Raw genomic sequence first — 12,694 nt, 5'->3', positions numbered from 1 at the left:
TAATTTGTTAAGATTTGAGTAGTTTAGGATCATGAATTATAGTTTCAAATATTTTCTTTTATTATAAATCATTTAAAACGAATTATAAGGTTAAACTGAGGATGTTGCATTCATAGTGTTTTAAAAGTACAAAATATGTTTAAACTATGTTAATATATCCATAGAAGTCCCTTGTATTTTTTTCGTATTTTTCTGATTTTTAATTTTTAAAAATAAAATATGTTAATTTGAAGCACTTAAATATCTTTTTCTCTAAATCTTAACCGTGGCTGGCCAGGTGCCTGCCTCCATCTCCCTCCTCCACTCGGGTCTTCACGATGCCGCCGCCGCCACACGACATCGCACATCCGCTCTTCTCCCTCCCCTCGCTCTCGGCGGTCGACGTGCGCTCCCCTGGTGCCATCGCTTGTGCCCGGCTCCCGCCATCGCTGGCTCCCCGATGGACCTCGCGGCTAGTGTGGGGCCATGGATCCCCGACGGATCGAGGGTCGCGCCGCCTCATGAGGTCAGTGAGCCCGCCCACACTCTACTTGCTTGCTCCTTGTTCTACGAGCTTCGGCTGCGCTGAGGCGGTCATGGTCGCTGTTCATGTGGAATTAGACGTGAGAGAAGGAGCGTGCAACGCCGCCTTAGCTGTGGACTCCCATCATAAAATTCGAACATGGAGAAACTTGAACCTTTTCTAATGCAACATTCATGTGTTGGTATTCTATTTTGGTATATTATAGATTTTGCAGGACAAGATGGAGTTGGAAATTGAGGCATATATTAGGCGACATTATGAAGGGGAAATTTCTGACATAGAAATAATTGAGAAAGAGGATTTAGATCTAGTTTTTCACTTGCTCTGCATACTGAATCTAATATTCTGTTTGACGTCCATAATGAAATGATGTCATGGCGATAAGTTTGGCTCTGTTTAATTGTTTATGTCTAAGATTTTTCTACAGGAATTTTGATCTTCTTAGGTTTGTGTCGTTCTACTTGTTTATCCATTGATGGCCATCCTTGTGTTATAGCCATAGTGATGTTCATATATCTCTAGAATTTAGCTGAAGTTGAATGCTTTATATGTTCAGACTGAAATTTTGATATTAAACATGTAGATTATCGTTATTTAAATATGAGTAAGGGAGATGCCAATGTGCTAATTGTTTGTTTCTTTTTTCTGCCATTTTGATGTGCCTGGGCCAGGTGTAGAATATAACTTTTAACATCCCACTCTTGTTGCAGAAAAATCATCTTTTTGGCTCGAACAGAAAATACCTGAAGCTTCAATTTGACATCGTGTAGCAATGAATGCGTGCAAGGAATGCTCTTTTACATGTTGAGAATGAAGAAAAATTAGATGTCGTGGAGGCATCCCAAAACATGTACTTTCCATTTTGCACATTTTAGTCCAAGGTTCAATACAAACTTTCTCAGAAAACTATCTCAAACACTACTAATCGTTGTTGGTCTGCAGGGTTTCAAATTAGGACTTAGCCATTTTTCCATCAGCCTGAAACAGCCTAATAGTCTTACTTTGATCCCTTGGGAAAAAATGTTCTTATTATTTTGAGTTTTTGACCTATAGTCAGGTCCAGAACATACCCCTGACATCACACTACTAATCTGGGACAAAAATATGTAGTTCTCCAAAAGAAAATTGTTTCTAATCCTGCCCTGAAAATGTTTGCTGAAATACTATTTGGTAAGGTTGCTGCATAGCTAAAAGGTTCTCCAAATGAAAATTATTCCTAATCCTGCCCTGAACAACAAGAAGGAATTCTATGGTTTCCAAAAATGAGAATATGTTTTTTATTCGTACATGAAGCTTCTTATATGACCCCTTCCCTCGTATAGGGAGTTTTTCTTTTTGTATTCATACGTGAACTAGTATTTGTTTTTGTAGCAGCACCATAAGGAGGATATTATTTACTAATGTAGAAATGTTTATGTTTTAGCAGTTGCCTTGTAATATTTGTCTTAAATTTTCGTACTTTCCAGCTTTAGTGGCTCGCCAACTAAATCTAGCATGGTTCCCTGCTTCATATAACTAAATCTAGCATTATTGTCTTCTTCTATTTGTTGTACAAGAAAAGATAGAATGGAACTCAAATTTTGGTGGCCTAACAAGTGTGGAGACTTGAATTCATATATATTTAGCACAAATAGTTCTGACCAAGTTTTTTAATTAGTATTAGTTTGGATTTAGAGTACACTTATGTATGAGTTATTCGACAATGCTTATTTATTAGATATTGAATGGTACTTATCTATACTATATTAATTATAATGTTATTAAATATATGTTTATGTATATTTCTCTTTCAAATTATTATAATATGGTATCTGATTATAAATTAAAGAATTTACTGCCATGTAAATCATTTCGTTTAAAAGTACACAAACTCGGTCCTATAGCTTACTGAGAACTTTCATGACCTTTAATTGTTGATCAGAGAGGGTAGCTTGATAGTACCATAGTCTTTAAACCTGTTTTTAGTGTTTATATATATATATATATATATATATATATGTGTGTGTGTGTGTGTGTGTGTATCTACATAACATGAATAGGACATAATAAATAGCTATATTTAGCGTGAAGTATATATGAGAATACAGACTTGGGCCGGCGACATGGTTGAAGCTCGTAGTTTTGAATTGTTGGCATAATGATTTGCCAATGGATTCATTGAGCGAGATGGCACAGCAAGGTGAGTTTCTGATTGGACTCCTCAATGAACTAGCATGTTGGGCTTTGGCACCTGGAGCAGAGTCATTCTTCAGGTCCCTTCTGTTAGGAAGGATTTGGATGCGCTCCTTGTTTGAGTGCTCCAAATCTGAAAACCAAGCAGGTAAGAAAATGTAAAGGCATTGGTCCAATCAGTAATTCCAAGCATATTTAGGGCACATGCATTTAGGAGTCCAAGTGTCCAACATTGCTAGATCAATAAGAAATAAAGATTGATGATTCGAAAAAAACTGAAGTAGCTTAAAGAAATTGTTTGATTGACAAATTCGGATAGCTGTACCTTTGAACTTCCTCTTACTTGGAGGACTTTCAGTGTTTCTTCTATCTACAGGAATGTCCTCAGGAGGCTTGGAGCCTTCATGCTGGTCAATCTTCCCAAGAAGAAAGGTGTATTGAGACTTCAAATGCTTCTAGTTTGTCTTCAGCTGAGTGTAATCGTCAATTTATTCTTACTGTTTTCTATAAACATATGTCTGTGGTAGTAAGAAAGAAGGTAGCTACAACATAAATATGTAATAGAATAATGTCCGGACTCCGTAACATGCTATTTCTTATATGCTGACATGCTATTGTGGCTATTGTGATGTTGCAGCTGCAACCGAAACAGTAGCCAGCTGAACATGCTGACATGTTAATGCGGGTGGTCAAGGCTCAGGATTCAGAGCAGAAGATACACATAAATACTGGTGAATGATGCCATCGACGATGATGAAATGATCAAACGATGGATGATGCCATCGATGAAAGATGGAATGGAACTCAAATTTGGGTGGTCGCACAAGTGTGGAGACTTGAATTTATATATACTTAGTTAGTCTCAATGTTAGCACAAACAGTTGATGAGCAAGTTTTCCCATTGTATTTTAGTTTGAATTTAGAGTACATTTATGTAAGAGTTATTTGACAATGCTTATTTATGAGATATTGAATGATATTTATCTATATTATATTAATTATAATGTTATTAAATATATGTGTATGTATTTTCTCTTTTAAATTATTATAATGTGGTAATTGAAGAATATACTGCCAAGTAAGTCGTTTCAAATCTTAATAAGACAGTTCTCAAAACGTCTAATATCAGTCTCCTAAATAAGACGGTTTCTAAAACGTCCAATATCAGTCTCCTAAATAAGATGGTTTTTTTTGTTGCGAGTGTCTATTATTATAGGATATTCTAGTCAGTTTGATAAATCCTTTGTGACTTATAATGTTCGTATTTTCGGCAGTTCTTTAGAAGAAGTGTCTTAAACAAAACCTAATTTAAGACGGTTTATTGGACAAAATGAATTAAATAAATTCCTTTTTTAGACGGTTATAAATTAAAAACTGTCTTATTTAATATCTTTTAAGACGGTTTATAACCATCTTAAAAATGGAACATCTTTTGCGATTCCATCAAATTTGGACACTTCATAAACGTCTTAATAACTAAAAATTAACCATCTCATATAACACGATTTGTAGTAGTGCCACTGATCCATTGTACAACTCCATCAGGGTCGCCGCGGATGAATCTCTGCTTAGAGGAATATGCCCCAATTCTAGCAAAGTTGTCCTTAAATTTCCTGGCGCATCCAAGGATATTTCTTAACATCTTTCTTTGGAAGCACGAAGCTCATCAGCATTCTTTTGTGCTCTTGACCTTTCGATCTCGCATATCTCATGCTTCACCACCTCAACTTCAAATTTTTCGGTTGCTTCAACAACCTTCCTTTTCAGTTCTTCCACTTCGGCTTGTGCAGCAAGTTCAGCCTCGTTAGATCTCAGCCTATCCTCTAAAGAAAGTAATATTTTATCCTTTTCAAGAGCTTCATTCCTTAGTGTGATGACTTCTGAACGAAGATTCCAAAGAGCTATTCAGTAGTTCTCATCTTCTGCTTCCTTCTAGGCCTTTAGAGCCTTGCTTAGAATTAAGCCCTAGAAAACGAAGAGTGAGCACATAACGATAGCAAGAAAAACCATAAAAATAATTTATTTTACACAAGTCAAAGTATACACACCTTCAGACTATTGTAAGCAAGACTGTCTGCAAGTTGATCTTTCAACATTGCAGATAGGCCAAGTTCAAGCTTCGGATATCCTATATTGTCCATCATTTCCTGGTAGACATGTATTTCTTTGCTGTCTGGTAGACAGTAAAGGAAGTCATCTTCGTCATTGCCACCATATACCAAGGGCCCTCGGGGTTATTTCAAATCCCTGGCATAGTGTTGCACTTCGACAACCTGCTCTTCTGATAGCTGCTTTCTCGAAACATGTCGAACAATGAATTCCAACTCTTTAATGGGTGCTTCAGGAGCAGGAGATTTAGATTTCTCAGGAACACCCTCTTTCTCCAGAACTATCGGTGCAGTTTCCGAAGGTCTAGCTTTGGCAGGAGCTTCTGAAGGTCCAGCTTCGGCAGGAGTGTGGGCCATGCTGGCATCAACAATTTTCCTTGAATCTTTAGCCTGCGTGCTAAGAGCTTCGACAAAGGCAGGAGCTGATGTATTTACGGACTCCAGAACATCATCTAGCATGCTAGCCATTCTCCTTTTCCTTGGAGTCACTACGGGAATGCTTGATGGCTTCGACAGTCCTATTGCACATGATGGACTCAACACCTTCAACTGTTCTGCTGTCTTTTCTAATTTCGACTCTTCAGCCAGATTTGTACTAGTCTCGACTGGCACAACATGACCTGATCTGTGGCAGGAGCAACCCCTGCACGTTCGATAAGCTCTAGCACATCGGCCGTCTCAATACGTCGCGGTCTATGGGTCAAGACATTCACCTTCTTCATCTTCAGTGCACTAGAAGACGCCGAAGCAGCAGTTTTACTTTTCCCCTTTGTTTCTGATCAGGAAAACAATAGTCAGGGTAGATAAACCCGATAATATCAAAAACCCTATCCAGTCTCTTTTTCCCTCGAGCGCCGAAGGCCACTGTCATAGCTTCGTCTTCGGTCCTCGAGTAGGCTCCAAGTAGTTCATCACTTGTTGCTTCTATAACATCCAACCAATCATCATTCAGTTCATCAAACCGATCCCTAAATCAAAATGTGTACTTCAGATAGATCAGGCCACTTTGGCTGGAGCCAGCGGCAGCTTCCTTTGGCATTTCCCATCCACTCGCAAGGGGCCATACTCTGTAAGCAATATGCTCTTGAATCAAATCCCATGTGCCGATGTAGGTGCATATAGTATTGAATGCCGTCTGGCACGCTTGTACATCATTTCCGAGTGCGACTGAAGGTCTTCTGATGCCGAAGCGAGACCATATAGGACGTTGAATGATGCCCCTTATATCCTCCCTCTGGTCTAGATCGTTTTTCACATAAAACCACTCCTGCATCCAAGAACTCGGCCAATTCTTCCGAAATGTAGGCACATGGTAGCTAGTCCTAGAGTGGGGCACGAAGCTATAACAGCCTAAGTTATTATGATATTGCTCTTTCCCAGTTGCTCTCGTCTAATAGGATAATTCGTGAATATTACAGAAGCACCTGTCATCTGGTTCCAACCCTTAGCTCCTCATGGCCCATATGAAAACCCCTACTTTAATAAAAGCCTCGGGGATAAGCTGGTGAAGATATATTTCGAAAATTTTGAAAACTTTGACAAACATCTTATGCAGTGGGAAATGAAGCCCAACTTTTATGAAGCTTCTGAAAGCCACCACCTCATTGGCCTCAGGAAGAGGACCGATGCTCTCCCCTCCGGCCCTTATAATAGAAATATCACGAAATATCTGCCTTTAATTGCTTCGATCTGCCCTTGCTTAATAGATGACTTTCCAAAAAGAACATGGCTTGGCCTCCATGACCGGTCTTTGACTTCTTCATTTCCACTTTCTATGTCAAAACTTTCACTATCGCTGGAATTTTCAGATAACCTAGCCATCATCTCATTGGTGATTTTCTCCATATTGGTCTTCTCCATAGCTTCATAAAACCCGGCCAGTGCAGGATCAATAATCTTCTTCTCCTTAGCCATTAAGACAGTGGTTGCTTAAATGCCGAAGCTCAAAAGTTAATCGAACTCGACAAAGCAAAGAAGGTTAAAATGGCATGCACAGTACAAGTAGCTAGATAGCACGAAAAATACTCACGACGCAGGTCTCTATATATACACTCAGAACCCCACAGCGTGGTGGGTCCCACAACTCAGAATGATTCGCTATTCTAGCGAAGGGAAGGTGGTTTTAGGACCTTCAGCTAAAGGCCTTCGTTCACGTCGGAGTCTAAATTTGTTACAAAGAAACAAATCAATACTGCGAGGGGCTACTGTTCGGGGCCTTCCTCTTCCGAAGGTCCTAAAAACGCGACTAAACATATGTTTTCAGTATGACATGGATCATTACAGTGGGGCTTCGGCTTAAGGATGAAGGTTTTCTCTTGTGGTAGGGTGAAGATGTAGCCCGAAGGTAGTAAGAATGGACGACGATGCTAGCCGAAGAGCTTCGGCTTGATGTGAAGACGAAGACCAAGTATGATGATAACCGAAAAGGGACAAAGACTATTCAATCCTTAATGATTCGTGTTATGCCTATAGGTGAATGTAAAGGGCATATATGTAATTTTACTTGGGCTGTGTCCCGTGCATATAAATAGATGAACAGTAGCACCGTACTGTCCACGCTGAATTGTAATCACCTGTTGGGGACTTGTTCTCAAATGCTATGAATCAAGAACAAGGCAACATAAAATGTTAAATATCAAAGCCCTTCATCCTTCAAATCATTATTTGCCTTCGGATATAACGAATTTAGGACGAAGGTCATGAAGGATATACCCTCATGATTACGATAAAATATGGGGAACATTCAAACAAAGTACAGAAAGTAACATAATTTCTATAAACATTACTATTAATGTATTTCCATTCATATTACTTGTGTAAACAATGATAAATTACAAATGTACCTTCAGCTTGAAGGAAAGAGAATATAGGCGTGGCGCAAAAGTGAATGCCAAGTCAGCATGAACAGTACGAGAATACTGTTCACCTATTTATAGGCACGGGTCACAGCCCATGCAAAATTACATTAATTGTGGCGGAACTGCCCGAATTATTCCAACTTAAGTGCCCAAGTCCCGCCTTAGAGGCTAGACCACACTTAAATGGGAATAACCCGTCAATCCCTCGGATCTAGTCCGACACGGCCACTGACAGGATCAAGTACCACAATCTCACTCGAAGGTGAGTCACAGAGCAAATACAATAAAGCATAAAACCATACATGTCGCAATGTTAAGTTATTACATCACCATCATCATCATCGGAGTTTTTGCAAAAGTAACCATCATTGTTTTGAAGTGCAGCGGAAAAAAAAACTAACGGTCATTAAACAGAGAGATGGGGAAGCCTGTCCCATCACTCCTCATGCTCCTCCTCAGCCGAGGCAGGGTCCCACTCGACAGTCCAACCCGGTGGCAGGGTGGTCGGCCAAGTTATCCCAGCAACCATCTCCTCCAGAGAACCTGTAAAAATTATGCCACAAGCAAGGCTGAGTATACTAATACTCAGCTAGACTTACCCGGTGTGAGGAGTCTACTCCTCTACCTCTAGACATGCAGTTGTTTGGCTGTGGGGTTTGGTTGCCAAAAGCACTAGCTGAGTTTCTAAATCAAAGTTTTAACTTAGTCAAAGTTAAGTGTGACTCTCTTAAGGCTAAAAGTGGACTATCTACTCATACATGGTAGCAAGCATTATTAACAATCAACATCTTGTCTCAACTCATCATACTTCCACTTATTACTCAATGCAGTACAATGGATCAAGCAGTCTCATTAGCTGCGAGAAGCAGACGATTCGAATCGAGTTTTTATCCTTGCAAGGTAAACCTAAACACACGACATGTAGGGGCACTCCGTCCCCACACACATCAACCGTCCCCATCGATTCCCTGGCAACAGAAAGGGGCTCACCGCCTTGGCGTACAATGCCTCACTGACCCCGACTGGCCGTCGTGCAGTGACCGCACTTGTACCCACCATAACCGGAATGGGAGACCTCGTCTCAGGTCGCGTGAGGAGGGCAATCTGCGGGCAGGTTCACTCAGGTACTAGGCTTACCGATTTACCATATTTCTCGGTATGTGTTTAGTACATTCAAACGCTTGACACAGGTATCCGCACGTTAATCCTTATTCCGTTTTCCATCTCGTAAACAACCAATCCCCATGGATTGTTGTCCACCAACTAGTATCATGATAGTGTGAAAGTGGGTACAATCAATTTCCTGATCTCGCGCGAGTGCTAGAAAAATCACTCGTCTTCTACCGAGATCCTATTTAATTAAAGCAACTACTCGACCTGTCATACTAGTATTCATTTCAAAAGGATTCCTGAGATCATGCAACTAGGGTTTCAAACAATTCCTACACCTAAGTGCACAATCAATCCTACAATCATTAAGTGAAGTAAAATAGCATAAATAACAGGTTATGCATAAAACCGGGGCTTGCCTTCCAAAGCAGTGGCAGGCAGGTCCTCTGGTGCTGGCTCTGGTGCTGGATCGGGGGCAACCTCCTGGGCAGCTCCTTGCTCCGGCACGAGGATGTACTCTCCGTCCGCAAGATTACAGTCTATCGAAATGCAATGAACATGTATGTCATGATTATGCAAGATTTAAGAACATTAAGTTAAAGAAACTAAGTTAAGAATTAACTTAGGGTTTCCTGGTTCTGTGGGGCTTCTAGTGGTATACATAGACTTTGACTTATTACCCTTTAAGCTTAGGTTTGGCTTTAGGATAACACAGTAGAATTTGTATTGTCTTGATACACTCTAGTGGACAGAGTACAAGGTTTTGGAAATCATTATTTCACATTATTCATTTTCCTTTATTTAATTTTCCATTTAGGGTTTCTAAGGTAGGTTTGAACTACATCATGGTTTTAATAATTTCTAAAAATTCTGTAAAAATTACAGTGGGTTGTCACTTGTTGTTTTAGCTTGTTTTAAGAATTTGAGACTTAAGTACAAAAGCTAGGCTTTAAACAAAAAAAATAACCACAGTTGGGCAAGATGGGCCAATTTACACTACACCTCTTAGTTAGGGGTAGGCTCTGTCCTAAAGGTTATTTTTGTTGGCATCCTATGGTATTAATAGGCCTCTGGGCTAAAAATCACAGAAAACTAAGGGGTGGTTATTTAGTTATGCTTTTCTTAAGTTTCATGTCAAAAAGGCTCTTTCTACTACATTACTATTTGAAAAATGTCACACAGCAGATTTCATATTTTTCCTAAGTTCTTTCTAATAAAACAATAGTTATCCCAAGGGTGGGGGTGTTTTTACCTTGGGGTTATTTTTGTAGAATTTTTCTAAGTTTCACTTGTTTTATTAAAATAAAAGAGATCTTAATTATTTTACACTAAAACAGGGTATGATATATTTTTCTAGTGAACTACATTAACTAAGTATCTTAACAAAAATAGGGGTGCCCTCTGGTTCAATATTTGTGTCACTTTTCCTATTTTTCTTAAACTTAAGCATATTTGGAATAAGGGGTTAAAACTAACTTAATGTAATGGACAGAGGGGTTTAACATTTTTAAACAGGTTAGTAGGTGAATATAAACTTCTCCAAATTTTCCTAACCTTAGTCAAATAGCCTAACTATTTTTCTTACTATTATTTAGCTTTTGGCCAAAGTTAACATTAAATCAGAACTTTTAAGTTTTCCACAGCACCAAGGGGTTTTATATTTTTCCTAAATAGGCTACATGATTTAGAGTCTGGCAAAATTGGTTTGACCAAAATTGGATAAACCAAACAGAAGTTATGGGTTTTTAAAGTTTCTGTTTGAATTTAAATTAGGTTTTAATTAAGTTTTCCTGGAAAAACAGTTTGCGCCGAGGTCCCTGGGTTTAAAACAATTCAAACCTCGCAGATCTACCCTTAAGGCACTATTCACTTGAGTCTCTGACCTTTCACTTAACCCCCTGGGTTTCTCTCCCTCTCACCCGCAGTCCCTCCCTCAACTGAAACAGTAGCCGCGGGAAAGAAAAGGGTGGCGCGGCTTACCGGCGGCGAGGGAGGTCCGGCGAAGGGTAGGGTTGGCTCGGGGAGGGTCTGGCGATCACGTCGAGGTACGGCTCGTCGTCGGGGATGGCCGGAATCGCCCGGTCCACGTGAGCAGGCGGGCGAGCTCGTCGGCGGTGTGTGCTCCGGCCTATCCACGGCGGCATAGTTCAATCCAAGGGCATAGGGAGCTTCGTGGAGGTCTAAGGAGTCTAACCGTGCAAGGAATCGAAGAGAGGTGCACGGTGTACCTCGGTCCACGGTTGCCGGCGGTCGGTTGAAATCCGGTGACCTTGGGCCGGCCTCTCCGGTGAAGCAGAGCCCGATTCCTCGCTCGAGGAGCTTCACGGAGACGTGCACAGTCTTCTCCGAGGGCTGGACGGGGTTGGGAATGGCTGGGCTGGCCGGTCTACGGTGGCAGGGGCTCGGGTGGCCGCGGGCACGTCGCGTATGGGCAAACGGCGGCGAACTAAGCTCCGGTGAGGCTTGAGCGCGTGCGGAGGGGTACGGCCAAGGCTCCTGGGCGTTTTATAGTCGCGAACGCGGACCAGGGCACTGGCTTGGCTTGGGCGCGGCGCGGGCGCGCGCGCGGGCGTGCTCTGGCGCGGCAGACGGCGTCGAACACGTGGCGATTTGTTTCTTCCAGTGTTCAAATGTCGCCAGACGTCGCAAACGTGCGAATCTTTGCAAAAGTCCGGCGCAGACCTCTTCCTGGCACCTAGGGCTGTCACTCAACTGTGAGGCGCCGGGGCAGATACGGCCTAAGGAGGGAGATCTTCGGGTGCCAAAACAGGTGTGTCATACTGAGCATATCACGACAAAAGCCATGCCATGGCATGTCAAACGTCCGAGTCTCGAGCTCAACTTTTTTCAGTGGGTGCCCTAAGTGGTATTGCACATTTTTGGTATAGAACCCAAGTGGTTTTGGCGCCATTTTTAAAGTGAACACGGTTGATCTTTGATTTAGGGCTAAAATGGGACTTAGAGGGAATTAGAGAGCTCTAGCTCTCTCTCCACTTGGAGATTTGAAATGGGGTTTCCCTAGGGGCCTTTTTGTAATATTTCCCTCCCCTAATTGATGGTTATAATGTTGCTTAGGGTTTGGGGTAAAGATTACCCATGTTTTGCACATTTGCTCACTCTCTTTCCCCTCTTATCCATGGTTTTGGGAGATAGGGTTTAAGAGAGGCCTAGGGTTCTTTCCCCCTCTCCCAAGGTGATAGTTGCACACAATTAGGGTAATGCCTTTGGTCATTCCCAACTCTTGGTAAAAACTTAGTTTCCAAAGCCCCTTATACTTTTGCTCCTTAAGTTCTTCCACATGTGATCATAGTCTTGAGTGCCAAGGTGTGCTCCAGCCATGGCAACACCTGGGGTGTTACAGCCCTCCCCCCTTAAAGGAATCTCGTCCCGAGATTTGAGGTAGAGTCCCTTGGAGGGTGCTGGAAGGTGTGTTGGTGCTACTCTTTCTTTATACTCAAGTTTCTCTTGTTAACTGCTCTTCGAATGTCATTCTCTTTGCAACTTCAGAAGGAAGCCCTTCTTAAGTTGAATTCACAACTTAGACTATTGTTGCTATCTTAGTTTCCCTTATAATTGATTTCAAAGGGCAGGTGGGGTGGGGTTCTGTGGTTACATACCGACTCTTTTGGGTAGAAAGTCGGGGAAGCGAGAGCGTAGAAAATCCTCAGTCTCCCATGTAGCTTCTTCTGTTGAATGGTGACTCCACTGAACCTTATACATTCTTACTGTCCTTGCCCGAGTTGATCTCTCCTTTTGATCTAATACCTTGACGGGGTACTCTTGGTAGGATAAATCTGGTTCTATCTCAATGTCTGGTTCCGGGAGTACTTCAGTGGGTAGACGAACGCATTTCCGCAGCTGAGATACATGGAACACATTATGCACTGCTGACATGTGAGGTGGCAATTCCAATTGGTAAGCTA

The 12,694-nt window shown here is 41.5% G+C and overlaps 1 protein-coding gene across 9 annotated transcripts; it reads left to right on the top strand.

Annotated features, from left to right (window-relative positions):
- Positions 1 to 271: 271 nt before the first annotated feature.
- On the top strand, positions 272 to 3,693 carry LOC103632352 (uncharacterized). 9 transcript variants are annotated; one of them, XR_004851410.1, is made up of 4 exons: positions 272 to 505; positions 1,234 to 2,843; positions 3,072 to 3,171; positions 3,333 to 3,693. XR_004851410.1 is itself a non-coding variant. In XM_008654169.3 (3 exons), exons 1-3 carry the CDS (start codon positions 318 to 320, stop codon positions 3,373 to 3,375), a joined length of 324 nt encoding a protein of 107 aa, XP_008652391.1. In that variant the 5' UTR covers positions 272 to 317; the 3' UTR covers positions 3,376 to 3,693. The 9 variants fall into 9 exon arrangements, 5 of the variants coding, with proteins under 5 accessions (XP_008652391.1, XP_008652392.1, XP_008652390.1 ...); XR_002263438.2 differs by having other exon boundaries at positions 1,234 to 3,127; XR_004851411.1 differs by having other exon boundaries at positions 1,234 to 3,164.
- The last annotated feature ends 9,001 nt before the right edge of the window (positions 3,694 to 12,694 follow it).

This window comes from Zea mays, chromosome 7 (genome assembly GCF_902167145.1).
Source record: "Zea mays cultivar B73 chromosome 7, Zm-B73-REFERENCE-NAM-5.0, whole genome shotgun sequence".
Lineage (NCBI taxonomy): Eukaryota > Viridiplantae > Streptophyta > Magnoliopsida > Poales > Poaceae > Zea > Zea mays.
Note: the sequence above shows the minus strand (reverse complement) of the source record. Positions and strands in the feature narration are given on the sequence as shown.